Here is a 16,587-nt window from a genome sequence, read left to right as displayed (position 1 = left end):
CTGCTGTTTTCAAGGACTGTCATCTAGTTGGAAGAGATAGACATACTGTGTATATGAGCAGAGTAAAATATTATGGGGGCCACGTATTACGGTAGGGCAAACAGCCTCAAGTTCAGACCTGGGAAGTTCTCTTTGTCATTCAGGGTCCCAGATGAAGGAGACTCTACCACCTTCATCCTGAGGCCTTCGAGATCACAATAGCCATTTCCATTGCAGCCAGACAGAAAAGGATGAGAGGTTCTTATGGGCCAGGCCTGGAAGTGGCCCACATTCATCAGTTCTCTCACTTGATTTCCGTAGGACTCAGTCACATGGCTGCATCAGACTGGTAGGGAGGCTGAGAAGGAGTCTAGTTGTGAGCTCAGAAAGGGGAGGGAAACATGGCTTGTACGTTTCCATCAGGGCAAGAACTGTTTATGCAGTGCTGTGGGGATCCAAGAGAGAATGGCTGTCTTTTGGTGGTGTGCCTGGTATGTGTGTGTCTAGGGCAAGGGTTCACAGAAGTGAGAACCTTTGCATTTGTCTCCATTTGCTTCTAATTCATTAGGAACTTTAACTTTCCCTAGGGATTTGGACTAAGGCATCTTCAAGGTTTCTTTTAGGGGAATTAAAAATGTGACATGAAGAACGGTTGAAGAAACTTGTCTAGGCTGGAGAGTAAAGAAGAGATAGAGGCTGGGTGTGGTGGGTCACACTGTAATCCCAGCATTTTGGGAGGCTGACGGGGGAGAATTGCTTGAGGCCAAGAGTTCAAGACCACCCTGGGCAACATACTGAGAGCCCATCTCATTAAAAAAAATAGGAAAAAGAGAGAGAGTAAGCAGGAGGTGGGGAGAATGCCAGCATGGCCATTATCCTTGCCTGGATGAAAGGCTGTTGAGTGGATGATGGGTGGGCTGCATCTGCAGGGTATCAGGAGGCTCAGCCAGGACCAAGGTATTCAAAGACAAATTTAGTTTAACACAAGGAACAACTTTTTAACAAGATGGCTGGAAAATAACTAGGCAGTCCTGGAGGAGTGCTGGTGAAATCTTCTATCAGTGATGAAGCTGGAGAGAAAAGGGACGCACACACACACAAAGCCCTGAGGGTGTTGCACCAACGGTGCAGTTGGCTTCCTGGTCTCACAGCTATTGCACCCTTGGAACTTCGGCCCATCATAGTTCTTTACACCTCTTATTACCTTGCAAGCTGTAGGCTTCTACTCCTATTGCCAATTCTTTGGAACTTCCATATTTCTCATTCAGATTCCCAACATAAGTCCCTGTTGGGCTGGCTGCCTTTGCTCCAGGTGCCCATCACTGGTCCAGTCAGATGGGGGCAGGGTTAGGATCACTGGTCTAGGTGGGGGCACCATGAACATGAAATCCAGGGTCTAGCCTGATGTGATAGCATAAGGGGCCTACTGTAAAAATGCAGGTAATAGACAAAACTGTACTTCCACGGTGTATGCCTGTGTCTGTTCTGTTCTTTTCATGCACAGACTCTTGAAGTACAGAGTTTGGATGGAGCTCCAAGTAAAACGTGGTTGATTCCATAGCACCAAATAGGCACCTAATGTGTACCCTGTAGACACACACAGTAGTGTTTGTTGGGCTTGACATCTTCCTGGAAACCCTTTACAAAGGACATAACAGAACGCTGACTGAAATCCTTATGAGGTCTCAGGGTTTTTTGGCTTGAGGAAGTAAGAGGCTCAGGTTATATAATAAAGACCTTGTTCTTATTAAATGTTCTGTAGGTAATAGGCCTTTGGGGCAGCGTCTTAGACAAAGTGTTACCAGTACAAAGAAGAAACCTGTGTGTGGTCAGCACACTCTCAAACCATCCATTGTACTCTTAAGCTGTATTCTTACTTTATTAGTAATAAGCCTCAGATATTTTTCAAATATAAAATGTTACAGGGCATTAGCTCTCTGACAAAGGCCAGGCCTAGTCCATGGGTAGAAAGGGGAGAAGAATAAACCTGGTAGAATACTTGAATATAAAGATGAAAAGTACCTGTATAGAGCGTCCCCAACACCTAGCTCACAGGCTAGATGTTTGAATAAATGTGCATGAAAAGAAACTAATCTTTCTGGAATAAATGTACACTTATTTCCAACTTATATGTGAGAAATAGAACTTTATGCCCAAATTTATAAAATACAAATTTGCACTTTTAAAGAACTATTTTCATCATGGGCATTTATGCCTTCAGTAAGTGTAGTCTGCTTTATATGACTGTGGGTTATAAAATGTTCAAGATTTTGAGATTTCAGCAAAATGATAAATCATTTGCATGTTTTAGAATTTAAACACGACCTTTATACTTGGCCCTTCACAATGGGGTGTTGTCTAAACATAGACCTTCTTACAAAGAAACAGTACACTGTGTAGTTTATATGAGAAACATTCCTTAATCCTTCATTCCAATATAGAGTGGCAGATTTGGCTGTGTAAACATGTGCCTGTATATATTCGGATGTGAACCGTGGGCAGATTTAAATACTCTGTGGCATTGTGAAGCGGCTCGTACATATAAAAAAAGATAGACACAAGCACACATATTTAATTAGCACTGCTTGATGGAGACTGTTCAAAATCTCCTTGGGTGTAAAGCATTTGTTTTGAGCATTTTAAATACGGAGTGCTTCTGGAAAAATAAGGGTGACTTATTTAGGCCCTTTGAAGTTGAAAAATGGATTTTTCTTTCCAGGACTTGATTCCTTCCGAGTGCAAATAGTAACGGCATCACTTGTACTTCGATAAGAGGTCTGCTTGTGTGGCTTCCAGAAAGAGCAGCAGGAGATGTGAATAATTTTACAGTGAGGAAGTTGCAACTGCAGATTAGCCTTTGTGACAGCTTCAACCTGTAGTCCCAGATAACCAGTGATTAATTGCCTGCCCTGGGTCCCTTCCTTTTTTCCGGCTCCAGGTCTCCCTTGAGCCTGTTTTGAGACGGTGAATTTCGTTCTGAGGATTCTGCGTGGGCCGGCGTGCTGTGTGGAGCCGCGTGGTGGGGGGAGCGCAGCACGGTCACGCAGACCGAAGCTTTCACGGCACGGCCGGACTCGTTAGTGAGAATGAGCCTGTGTCCCGCGTGCACCGAGGTAGCCGAGCAGCGCAGACGGCCCTCTAGCCCCGCACGGCCAGCGCGCCGTGGGGGCTGCGTCCGTTTGCCTCCGCCACGCTCGCCTGTACCCGACCGCTGCCTCTGTGCTCCGAGCGGCCGCCTCGGCCCAGCCAATCAGACGCGAGTGCTCGCAGCGGGCGCCGGCCAATCCGCGGCCAGCGTTCTCGGGAAACGCGAAACCCTTAGGGGAAAAGCAATAACAAAAGCCTTTCACTGCAGACAAATGTTAAGTGTCTGTGCAGACTTTTCCTGTTTTTAATTTTATTACTGCAAGAATGGAAGGTTTGTTGTTTCTTTCATGTTTCCTTTCAAGCAATTTTAATTATACATTTGTGCTACATCAGGGACTCTGGAACGCAGTGATTCAGCCTATTGGATCTAAAGCTAAAATGCAGTAACCTTCTGGCAATACAGATATATTCCTGCACTGTAAATATAGCTGACATGCTAAAGAATTTTAAGCAGCTGCAAAGGTCTTTGACACCACACACAGTGCCCCAGAGAGCAGATGATGAGAAAACCAGCTCAGTCTTCCCCTTCGCCTCCTCTCCCACCCCCTCCCCTTTCCTGAAGGGATGTGCTCATAAAGAATCCTTTCCTCCAATTGTTCTGTCTTGTGCAGATTTTGACCAAATGCCTAATTACCATGGATTCTCATCGCAATATGAAATTTTATACTCAATGGTTTTTAAAAAATGTCCTGAGGGAATTACATTGGAATCACATTGGAATCAGCTATGATTTGAGGAAATACCTGCTTTGCTCCATCCTAGCCTTTCCCCGGCTAGCCTATTGCTACAATACACTGAATTAACACAGAGTAAATAATTCAGCTGTTGCCTAAGTAATAGCAACATAGACCATATGGGAAACAATTTTAAAATCTCCTTTTGAGACTTTGGAAATAAATCGTTCTCCATTACTTGAGTCCCAACCATTCAAATATTTTACCTGCTGTTAAAAGGTTCCCAAGGAAATGAGTCTTACCTTGTGAGATTTCCCTTACCATAAAGGAGCCCAGTACAGATTTTCTGTAAAATTCACAATGGCAATGGTAATGCAAGTGAGCAAACTAGCTAGAAATAGATTTTGACTAATGTCTTCTGGCGCTTCCAAGAAAGAGTAGAGGTAGATGCAGAAAAGAAAACAAAGGCTCACCTAAATATTTTATTTCTTTACCCTAAAAATTTATGTATGTCTCAAAATCAAGGTTCTATTAAAATATGCTTTAAAGAAGTGATTTTTGTAATTTGGCATTTGTCCTCTCAGAAATAAAGAGGATATTATATTTTCTCTGTGACATTTGGTATACTAAGCGTACTTTAAGTTTAGTAATTCACAGATGCAGTGCTAAATTAAATTGTCTGTCTGCAAAGCAGTTGGAAAAAGCCGAATGGCTTGCAGGAAACGAGTGTGTTAGTTTTGAGATTTCTTTTCTAATCCTCTGAGGCAAATGCTTACCAAAGTTGATTCCAAAGATAACCCGAAGAGTAAATCTATTGTGCACATTTATTTTCTTAAGAGGGCTATTTTAGGAGTCCTTAATATGAAACAAGACCAAACACTGAAACAGATACGGTACCCAGGCTGATTATTGTCTCACAAAGTCAAAGAGGGGAGGATTAGGGAAGTGAAATCATAGTTGATTGTCTGCTATCTGGACTCTTTAAGTCCCCACTCTCCTGTCTATGCCTATTTTTATGCACCTGCATAATTAGTTTTTCTTAATAAAAATCACCATCATTTTATATTGTTGAATTGGAAACAAAACCGATTGCTTTCAGTCACCCTCTGGTTTAAGCACTGGTAACTGGCGCTAGTTTATGTTGGCTGCTTGCCAAACGAAAGCAATTATGTGTAATAATAGAAAAATTAAGAGGTGAGTGTTGCTGTTTTACAGCAGGACATGGCAAAAACCATTTCCTTCTGTCAGCAGTATCTTGATTACACTCTCACACACAGTCTCACCCTTTTGTACCACATGCGCACGCGCACAAATGCACAACACATATTATTTCCTGTGGGTTTTAACTTGAGGTCACTGAAACCAGAAAGAGGAAGAATGCAAACCACAGCTTTTAAAAGCAAATGAGAATAGAACTTTGCTGGCAAAAAAAAAAAAAAAAAAAAAGAAATAATAAGTGAACTGGAAATAATAGTAATCAGTGGTAACTATGATCCTTTTTCATCCCCTGCCTCCTGCAGGTGTTCTAGTGGTCAATGTCACGTGGAGGAACAAAACGTACGTGGGAACCCTACTGGACTGTACCAAGCACGACTGGGCCCCTCCCAGGTACGAACAGGGCCTTTTATTTCTCTCCTTCCCCATCCTCTCTTTGCAGAGAAACTATAGAGAGAGATTCATAATACATAAAAGTGTGCCTGTAATTGAAACGAGGCAAAGGAGAAATGAGCAATTTAGGATTGAACGCAGTAAAATGCAGATGCTAGATTTCTTTTCTATCAGACGATCTCTACTCCCCACCCCTTCTCTGCTGTCTTTGCTTTCATTTTTTCTCAAAGTGGGAATTTGAACTGGATTGGAAGCTAGCTACTTGAGCTGTTTTTCTTTGGTTTTTCTGAGGAAGAATATAAGCCCTTGGTAGCCTGTTCTTTTGCAGGTGTTGGAAATTGTCAGTCTTTTCCGTGACTGGGCCCAGCCCTTAAGCTGCTGGAGTGTTGACTCCTCTTTGCGGCATTGTGATTTCACCTGGCTCTTTTGGGGATGCTCATTTTCACATCTGTTACTTGCTTCCGTAGGTTTTGTGAGTCACCGACAAGTGACCTGGAGATGAGAGGAGGCCGGGGCAGAGGGAAGAGAGCGAGGTCTGCTGCTGCTGCCCCGGGCTCCGAGGCCAGCTTCATAGAGTCCAGAGGGCTGCAGAATAAGAACAGAGGGGGGGCCAATGGGAAAGGGAGGCGGGGCAGCCTCAATGCCAGCGGACGAAGGACACCCCCAAATTGTGCTGCTGAGGACATCAAAGCCAGCCCTTCCTCCACCAACAAAAGGAAAAACAAGCCTCCAATGGAGCTGGACCTGAACTCCAGCTCTGAGGACAATAAGCCTGGGAAGCGTGTCCGCACAAATTCCAGAAGCACTCCCACTACCCCTCAAGGGAAACCAGAGACTACTTTTTTGGACCAAGGCTGCTCTTCTCCAGTGTTAATCGACTGTCCCCACCCAAACTGCAACAAAAAATACAAGCACATTAACGGCCTGAGGTACCACCAGGCTCACGCACACTTAGACCCAGAAAACAAGCTGGAGTTCGAGCCTGACAGTGAGGACAAGATCTCGGACTGCGAGGAAGCATTGAGTAATGTGGCACTTGAATGCAGTGAGCCAAGCACAAGTGTATCTGCTTATGACCAGGTGAAGGCACCCGCATCCCCTGGTGCTGGAAACCCGCCTGGGACCCCAAAGGGAAAGAGAGAGCTGATGAGCAATGGCCCAGGTTCCATTATTGGTGCTAAAGCTGGGAAGAATTCCGGCAAAAGGAAGGGCCTTAACAATGAACTGAACAACCTTCCAGTAATCTCCAACATGACGGCTGCGTTAGACAGTTGCTCAGCAGCAGACGGCAGTTTGGCTGCTGAGATGCCTAAACTGGAAGCAGAAGGATTAATTGATAAGAAAAATTTAGGAGATAAAGAAAAGGGCAAAAAAGCTAACAACTGCAAAATGGACAAAAACCTCTCTAAACTGAAGAGTGCCCGGCCCATTGCCCCTGCCCCAGCCCCCACTCCCCCGCAGCTAATCGCTATACCCACTGCAACCTTTACAAGCACCACCACTGGGACAATACCCGGACTGCCCTCCCTCACAACAACTGTTGTTCAGGCTACACCAAAGAGTCCTCCGTTAAAACCCATTCAACCAAAGCCCACGATTATGGGGGAGCCCATCACGGTGAACCCAGCTCTGGTGTCACTCAAAGACAAAAAGAAAAAGGAGAAGCGAAAGCTAAAGGACAAAGAAGGGAAAGAGACGGGAAGCCCAAAAATGGATGCCAAGCTGGGGAAGCTAGAGGACTCCAAGGGGGCCAGCAAAGATTTACCTGGGCATTTTTTAAAGGATCATCTCAACAAGAATGAAGGGCTGGCAAATGGACTGTCGGAGTCTCAGGAGAGCCGTATGGCCAGTATCAAAGCTGAGGCCGATAAGGTTTACACTTTCACAGACAATGCTCCCAGCCCTTCCATAGGGAGCGCCTCGAGGATGGAATGCAGCACTTTGGTGAACGGGCAGGCACCAATGGCACCTCTGCATGTGTTGACCCAGAATGGGGCAGAGAGTTCAGCTGCAAAGACAAGCAGCCCGGCCTATTCAGACATATCTGATGCTGCTGACGATGGTGGTTCCGACAGCAGGTCGGAGGGCATGAGATCAAAGGCCAGTTCCCCATCAGATATTATTTCTAGTAAGGACAGTGTTGTAAAAGGGCATTCTTCAACTACAGCACAATCATCTCAACTGAAAGAGTCCCATTCTCCCTATTACCACGGCTATGATCCTTATTATTCTCCAAGTTACATGCACCCTGGGCAGGTCGGTGCCCCTGCAGCTGGAAATAGTGGGAGCACGCAGGGAATGAAGATCAAGAAGGAGTCTGAGGAAGATGCTGAAAAGAAAGACAAGGCAGAGCAGTTAGATTCTAAGAAGGTGGACCACAATTCTGCATCCTTACAGCCTCAGCACCAGTCGGTGATCACACAAAGACATCCTGCCCTGGCTCAGTCACTTTATTATGGCCAGTATGCCTATGGGCTCTATATGGACCAGAAGTCTCTGATGGCTACCAGCCCTGCCTATAGACAGCAATATGAGAAGTACTATGAGGACCAGAGGCTGGCAGAGCAGAAAATGGCCCAGAGTGGGAGAGGAGACTGTGAAAGGAAAAGTGAGCTCCCCTTGAAAGAGCTGGGCAAGGAGGAAACTAAACAGAAAAATTTGCCATCGGCCACAATCTCAAAAGCTCCCTCTACTCCGGAGCCTAACAAAAACCATTCTAAACTAGGGCCATCAGTGCCTAATAAAACTGAGGAGACAGGTAAATCACAGCTTCTCTCCAATCACCAGCAGCAGCTTCAGGCCGACAGCTTCAAAGCTAAGCAGATGGAAAACCACCAGCTTATTAAGGAGGCTGTAGAAATGAAGTCTGTCATGGACTCTATGAAGCAGACAGGTGTAGACCCAACCTCGAGATTTAAACAAGTAAGATTGTGGAGCGTGGCCCCAACAGGGAGAGAGCAGTCTGAGACTTGTATTATACATGTCTGGGCTTGATCTGGTTAGACTTCTGACACAGGAAAGAAACCCAAATTAGTTTTTTCTTCTGCTCTTGAAAAATATCTTAAGATTCTCGGGAGTTACTATGTAGCTCTAAAATGTACATTATCACTATTTTCTTATCATGGTGTATGGTAAAAGGAACTGTGGACGTGTGCTTTGCAGATTTGTGTTTCATGCCACTGACTTGCTCTGTGACTCTGATGAGGTCCGTTAATTTCTTTTTTTTTTTTTTTTTTTTTTTCGAGACGGAATCTCGCTGTCACCCAGGCTGGAGTGCAGTGGCGCACTCTTGACTCTCTGCAACCTCCACCTCTGTTCAAGCGATTCTCCCGCCTCAGCCTCTTGAGTAGCTGGAACTACAGGCGCCCGCCACCACGCCCGGCTAATTTTTTGTATTTTTAGTAGAGACGGGGTTTCACCGTGTTAGCCAGGATGGTCTCGATCTCCTGACCTCATGATCTGCCCACCCTGGCCTCCCAAAGTGCTGGGATTACAGGCATGAGCCACCGCAGCTGGCCAGGATCCCTTAATTTCTTAGTCCAAGGCAAGGGCATTCCACGATGGGGCTGCTGAATTCTCTTCTAACTCTGAGATTCTGAGTCTCATCTCTAAAATATTTATTTTCCATTATCAAATTTCTACTAGCATCTTCTGGGAAGATAATAAAAACTGGGTTCCTGAATTCACATTTCCCATTAATCTTTTTAATAGAATTTGAGGCCCAAATTTCTTTCACATGGGGTCAGAGATGCCTAGATTACAGCCTTACTCTCTATATTAAGTACCCCAAAACTCAGAGCTCAGTGCTGAATGTTTGTGAGGAGGGTGAGGAGGTTTGGGTGGCGGGCCTCAACAGCTGTCCCAGAGCCCCATGGGTCGGTCAGCTTGAGAACACCTGAAAATTGGTCACCGTGAAACCGCAAACGTACTAGCACCTTCTGTCATGGTTCAGACATCCTGACCCACTGCAACCCCATGAGCATTAATCCTGGTATTTCCCAGCACCGCACATCCGCACTCCCACCCTCACCCCCATGCTTAGATAATCCCTGGTGCATTAGAGCAAGAACCACCAGCCCCTACCACCGCCACCCACACACACATTTACTTAGGCACAACTTTGCGTGTTCTCTGAGAACCTGAATCCCCAGTGGGTTTATATCATGAATGGGATGGGGATCACAAAGGCCATTTAGGATTCTCAGTTACCCCAGTTACAGAGGCGTAAATCAGGCTGTCACTTCACAGGGCTGCAGAAGAATTATACAATTTGGGGGGTTTATAGATGGCTTTGTTTTCCAATAGAGAAGCCATCATGTGTGCTATTAATTTGAAATTTTGTTTTGATTAAGATGTTAGCACATAATGAGAAGTGAGCCAATATATTAGGCCTCAGCTGCAGTAGATGAGGAAAATGTATTGGGAAACCAAGAGTTTTGCCTCCTAAGTGATGTTAATAGCTATAGCAATTACTTACATTTACTATTATTAGCTTGAGTTGGAGTTTTTAACATTCTTTTTACCTGTGCAAGATATTAAAAGCAAATGAAGGTAGAATTAAATATGTCTGAGGATGTTATTTAGTGTTGAGAAATGACATTAAGGGCCCAGCTCTGAATTTCAGCAGACCTGAGTTTGAAGCCCAGCTCCACGACTGGGCAGCAGCATGACCTTGATGTTGCCTGAACTTTAAACACTTTGGTTTTGTCTTCTGTACAAGGGATCAATAATAACGCCTACCTGGGACATTATTACTTTCTAAGAGAGGGAGGTAAAGCAATTAGCACAGTGTCTAGCACAGAAATAAACGTCAACTTAGCATTAAAATTAAGAGTAGTAGTGCTGTCATGATTATTAACAAGTTTTCTTTAAAATTGAAATTTTAAAACAAATCTGTTGGGTTTTTTTTCTTTAAAAAAAAAAAAAAATCAGGACCCAGATTCAAGAACATGGCATCATTATGTATACCAGCCCAAATATCTGGATCAGCAAAAGTCAGAAGAACTTGATAGAGAGAAGAAATTAAAAGAGGATAGTCCGAGGAAAACTCCTAATAAAGAGAGTGGTGTGCCCAGCCTTCCTGTATCATTAACAAGCATTAAAGAGGAGCCCAAAGAGGCGAAGCGTCCTGATTCTCAATCACTGGAGGAGAGCAAGCTGAAAAACGATGATCGAAAGACTCCTGTGAACTGGAAGGACTCTCGGGGAACAAGAGTGGCTGTCTCCTCACCCATGAGTCAGCATCAGTCATACATACAGTACTTGCATGCTTATCCTTACCCACAGATGTACGACCCCAGCCATCCTGCATATCGGGCTGTTTCTCCCGTCCTAATGCACAGTTATCCTGGTACGTGTTGTTGGTTCTGACTATAATGGAGGGAAGATGCTGTTCAAATATTAGCTGTTAAAAACTCAAGATAAATTAGAAGCTTCAAGAGTGACATTTGTTTTGCTTGTTTTTATGCTGTTTAAAGTCCCAAAGATAAAACTGATTTAATATAAGTTTTTTTAATGAAATGTCAAGAATCCTCAGCCATAGTTTCCATAGTCTCTGATGGTCTGCTATAGCTGTTAGGCTGACAGATACTTTATTGCCTATAAAAATATTCTAAGCACTTACTGTCATAATCATTGTAGTTACTATTCCTTTCACTTAAGCGGACATGTAAATGTATGAAATGGCTGTAAGCTCAATTCTGTTTATAACCTCCCTTCATCAGGATGAATTAACTGGGAGAAGAAAATTGGAGAAGCTAGATACAGTTTAATGACGATGTAGCCCATTCTTAATGTAACCCCCTATTTTAAGATCTCTTTGACTCTTACAAATTCATGTAACCCAAATGATTTTTTTTTAAGATACAGCCTGTAACTTGATGTGGCATTTGTTGTTTATCTGCAGGGGCCTATCTCTCTCCAGGATTTCATTATCCTGTTTATGGGAAGATGTCAGGGAGAGAAGAGACAGAGAAAGTCAATACCAGCCCTAGCATCAACACGAAGACAACCACTGAATCTAAAGCACTGGATTTGCTCCAGCAGCATGCTAACCAATACCGCAGCAAGTCTCCTGCTGTAAGCCTCCTTTTGTTGTTATTTAAAAGTACTGTGTTTTGGGGAGAAAGGGGAACAAGCTAGAGAACAGTCTTCAAATATAAATGGTTTCAGAACCCAGCTGTGATTTCAGGATGCTGTTTCATCCTAATACATAAAGAATGGAGCGTTCAAAAGAAAGATGCTTTCACACATGAGAGAAAATTGTTAAAGCATGTATGGCAGTAGCAAGCTGTTCTGTTGCAAAATCTAGTATACCTTGCTTACCCAGGAGGATGGTTGTTAGGTGGAAATTTAAATTCAGAGGAACCAACTTTTGGTGCAAAATATGTTTGATAATACATTGAGAAATTAGGTAACAGAGGAGTATATTTTATATAATTTTTGTAAGTAAGTAGTTCAGAGGCTACAAACTGTTGACCTTTTGGGCAAATCAAGCTTTCCACAAAATGTTTTCTTGCGGGATATCTTTTAAAAATCAGACATTTTACATACAAGTTCAGATGACCTCTTTCTCTTGAGACAATAGAAAATCTGGGCTGGGAGTGAGCCACTGCCTGTAATCCCAGCACTTTGGGAGGCCGAGGCAGGCACATCACCTGAGGTCAGGAATTTGAGACCAGCCTGGCAAATACGGTGAAACTCCGTCTCTACTAAAAATACAAAAAGTAGCCTAGTGGTGGTGGGCACCTGTAATCCAAGTTACTCAGGAGGCTGAGGCAGGAGAATTGCTTGAGCCCGAGAGACGGAGGTTGCAGTGAGCAGAGATCGTGCCACTGCACTCTAGCCTGGGTGACAGAGCAAGGCTCTGTCTCAAAAAAAAAAAGACAATAGAAAATCTGGTTCAAAATCACATGGCAATAACTGATGGGAACTAGTCCCATCTAGGCAGATGTGCTACTCCCCATCAATGTGCATGGATATAAATAGAAGCTCCCCAACCTGCATCACTTATCTTTGTTGTTAGTTTGACTTCTGGAGAGATTTGAGGTTTCTGCTACTTGTATTGACCCTTCATATTCACATTAGTGTTCATGGTTGGGGGTTCATCACGAGCAAAGCTGAGTGCCCGTGACATGTAATAAGGCACAAATTTGAGCCTTGCACAGTGTGAAGCTCATTTGCAAGAGTAAGTCATGTGGCTTAGGAGTGAGAGCTGTGTCTGCTGTTTCCTGGCCTTGACTCTTTGTCATGTCCCTTTAACTCTGCTGAAGTAATACAAATATGTGTCTGTGAAAGATGGCTCTTCCCCAAAAAAGGTGACTGCTCAAGTCCTAGAGACTGTTGTGAAGAGAGACTAAACAAAAATAGGATGGTGCTTGGCTAGGAAAGAGTTTAAAGTAAATTAAAATAATAGTATCTGCAATGTGTATGAGTCTACCAGAAACTCTATAGAGAAAATAGAAAAGGTGACTTCTGAATCTTTGTCTGAGTCATCCTTCTTAGCACAAGGATTTGTTTTAAGTGAGAAGGATAACTTTAGTTAAAGGGTGGCTAGGCTCTAAAGGTAGAAAGTCATAGGAAATAAACCATCCTTACCCCAAACTATGGTTTGAGAGGATGGTGGCTTCTCTTTGAGAGTTCAAAAATTGAGAGATTCAAAATGTGGGTGTAGGACAGTGATTTCTTGTGCTTTATATTGGCATATAACTTTAGGGCATGTTTTTTCAGTAGAACAAAATGTATACAGACACATTTAAAATTGTGATATAGGTTCTCTTCACAAAATACAAGTGTAATTACAAAACTTGACCTTAAAGATATCTCCAAAACTACTTATTTTGTAAAAGTTGTTTATGGGAAGCAATTGGGTAAATTCTTAACCTGCAATTATGAATGAATGTAGAGAGAAGTCCTCTTATTTCCGTCATTTCAGGAAAATATTGGTGTCACTTGGTTTACTTTGGGTGGAGCAGTTCTTTTGTGTTGGCTTAATTCCAACTGAAACTAATGCATGTTTTTTGAAATTCTCTTTAGTTACTAAAGAATTGTGTCTTTATGTTTACTTTTTAATCATTAACACAATATTGTCAAAGGGACAAAGGTAGTTTAGTACTCTTAAAAGTTGAATTTCAGAGCATGAAGGGGGAAAATTTCTCTTTTCTGTTGCAGCCTGTGGAAAAGGCTACAGCTGAGCGGGAACGAGAGGCGGAAAGGGAAAGGGATCGCCACTCCCCCTTCGGCCAGCGGCACCTGCACACGCACCACCACACCCACGTTGGCATGGGTTACCCGCTAATCCCGGGTCAATATGACCCTTTTCAAGGTCAGCAGCTCTATCATTACTGTACCTTTGTCCATTCTGCTTTGGAAAACAGTTGCTAAAATTGCATTTCACATCTTAAAAATATTGAGCTTTGAGTTCACATTAGCTCTCAGGAGGGTTTTTAACACTTATTTTCTAGTGACACAGCTAAGGCTATTCCCACATCTTTGTATTCTATTGAGACATGAAATGGCTACCACTTAATAATTGTCACCAGTTGATGTTATCAGCGGCTTACTGTTATCTCACAGACTGAGGGCGGTGGCCAGTGTGTGGGGCACTGAATATAACAATCAGAAGATCAGATATCTACTTCAGGGAAATTGTAGAAAAAGGGAGGGATGGTGGGAAACTTTGGTGAAATTACTTGTTCTGATTTCTGCATGCCTTTTAAGTTGCTCTTTTCCCATGGAAATCATGGGAGTAATGTGATCAGGTTTAACACTTTTATAACCTCATTCAAGGGTTTTTTACAGCCCTTCACTGCTGCGACTTCACTAAATGGGAGAATTGGGAAAGAGCAACATGTTTTAAGCCATAGGATTGATATGAGGGAATCTTCGCCTTGTGGTTCATTAGTTGAGCATGTATTATTTGTCCCATCTTTGTCAGCTCATAGTGGGTGGGTGGTGGCACCATCTTTACAGCTTGCTAGAATACCACAGATTGCATGGCTTTAAACAACAGGAATTTATTTTCTCACAGTTCTGGAGGCCGGAAGTTCAAGATCAGGGTGCCAGTACAGCCAGTGTCTGCTCAGGCCACTCTTCCTGGCTTGTGTGCAGCTGCTGTCTTGCTGTGCGCTCATATGACCTCTTCTTTGTGCATGAGCTGGTGGGTGGGGAAGGGGCAGGGGGGAGCCCTTGTATGCTTTCTTATAAGGACACTAATCCTGCCCTATTAGGGTCCCACCGATATGACCTGATTTAACCTTAATTACCTCCTTATAAGCCCCATCTCCAAATCTAATCACATTGTGGATTAGAGCTTCAACATATTTTGAGGAGACATAATTTAGTCTATTGCACTTGCCAAGTTGCCTCTTGTGCTGCTGTGCGAATAGAAAGTAAGATAATGTGTTTGAAGGTGTTTCCAAAACTGGGAAGTGATATACAAATGTGAAGGGGTCATTTTTATTTTTCAAGTCTTTTTAGTTGATGTCAACGAGTAGTGTTAAAAGACAGCTTTTCTATTTCTTAAACAATTTGTATTGAGTGTGATAAGAACTTAGAAGAGAAAGAGGTTTTATTTCTAGTCTAACACATTATATCTATATATAAATAAAGTATATATGAGAAGAAAACAATTGTCTCTTTTAAGATAATATTATTGTTATTGTACTGTCTTAAGTTACCTCTGGGAAAAGAAAATATATCCAAATAAAAGACCTAGAAGGAGACAGTAATCTTCCCTAGGTTTGCATTTGTTTACTCTATTTTTCCCCAGGACTGTCTTCTATAGAATTTAAAAGAATTCTCTGTTAGGCAACATCATGCCATTTGGAGCTGTTACAGTCTCTGGCTGCTACCTTCGTCTTGCAGGGTGAAAGTTAAGAGCATTTCTAAGTTTGATTTACTGATTCTGTGTATCTTATGGGATGCATTGTGTTCAGTCACTGGGGAAAATGTTAAAGTGATAACAATTATTATGAAAGTATTGTATTCTAGGCAAATAGCATGCCGCTTCCGTAATTCACTGTGACTTTTGATTCCTGTTGTTACCTGGTATCTGTTATTTCTCCTGAGCTTCCTATTCAGGAATGCATGCAAACCATTTAGCACCATGCAGAGCCGGAGAGATGGAATGCTGTATCTCCTTTGAATAGCTATTAAGAAAACTGCAGAGTATTCAAGAAAGGATAGATAGCAGATAGACCAAATGGTTTGTACTGTGTCCTTGCTGCATGAAACAGTTCATGTGTGTGTTCAGGAGAGGACACCGTGCTGCTACTAGTTCTGCGGCCCTTCTCCACTGGGCCTGTATCTACTCTTATCCTTCTAAAGATCACAGACACTCTATATTTTTTCCCCATTAGGCTTGACCTCTGCTGCCCTTGTTGCCTCTCAGCAGGTGGCTGCCCAGGCATCTGCATCTGGAATGTTTCCTGGACAAAGGAGGTAAATAGCCTCTACATTTTTAATTAGTTGTAGATAGAAATATCTTAATGGTTGGGAGGAAGCAAGTACAGGATTTTTCGACCAAAAACTTAACTCCTTGGGTTTTATATCATTGTAATGTGTGTTTATTATGCCAATATAAGTTGCTTCACATGCAACTTATATTCCGTGAACCTCATTCTGTAAGGGTTACGTAGATTAGTAATTAACTGATAAGTTTTTTAGACAGTTGAAATTTTCTTGGGTTATCCTTACAGCATTGCTAAAATAATTCACCATGACTCCCTTTGTTTTATTATGTTTAAAGATAAAGTCGCAAATGGAGACATTTATTTTCATAATGCTAAAGGTAATGTTTGTTCTTTGATATTTTAAATTATTCCCTAAGTTTTAAGAAGGAAAATGATTTAAAGGAATTAAATTATCAACATTATACAATTAATATTTTTCACAGTGTATATCATTACTTTGTGTTTATTCACTTTCTCTGGAATTGAATTCCACATTTGAATGGAATTAAAATAAGACTCAGTCTTATGGTTTTCTGGTTTACAGTGCCAAATGTTGATAGAGGCTGGGCATGATGACCCATGCCTGTAGTCCCAGCACTTTGGGAGGCTAAGACGGGTGGATCACCTGAGGTCGGGAGTTGCAGACCAGCCTGGCCAACATGGTGAAACCCCGTCTCTAATAAAAATACAAAAATTAGCTGGGCGCGGTGGTGTGCGCCTGTAATTCC

At 42.7% G+C, this 16,587-nt stretch overlaps 1 protein-coding gene across 3 annotated transcripts in view; it reads left to right on the top strand.

Moving 5' to 3' along the window:
• Positions 1–16,587, top strand: part of ZNF608 (zinc finger protein 608) — a 113,989-nt gene that overhangs the window by 95,923 nt on the left and 1,479 nt on the right. For 2 of the 3 annotated variants that reach the window (XM_030818377.1, XM_003259896.3), the window contains exons 4-9: positions 5,321–5,408; positions 5,876–8,330; positions 10,341–10,758; positions 11,314–11,486; positions 13,578–13,731; positions 15,767–15,848. In XM_030818377.1, the coding sequence (XP_030674237.1) occupies positions 5,321–5,408; positions 5,876–8,330; positions 10,341–10,758; positions 11,314–11,486; positions 13,578–13,731; positions 15,767–15,848 (3,370 nt within the window). Of the gene's footprint in view, positions 1–5,320; positions 5,409–5,875; positions 8,331–10,340; positions 10,759–11,313; positions 11,487–13,577; positions 13,732–15,766; positions 15,849–16,155; positions 16,198–16,587 lie in introns of all 3 variants that reach the window. The other variant, XM_030818378.1, reaches the window with a different exon arrangement.

The sequence above is a fragment of the Nomascus leucogenys genome, chromosome 2 (assembly GCF_006542625.1).
Source record: "Nomascus leucogenys isolate Asia chromosome 2, Asia_NLE_v1, whole genome shotgun sequence".
Classification (NCBI taxonomy): Eukaryota; Metazoa; Chordata; class Mammalia; order Primates; family Hylobatidae; genus Nomascus; species Nomascus leucogenys.
Note: the sequence above shows the minus strand (reverse complement) of the source record. Positions and strands in the feature narration are given on the sequence as shown.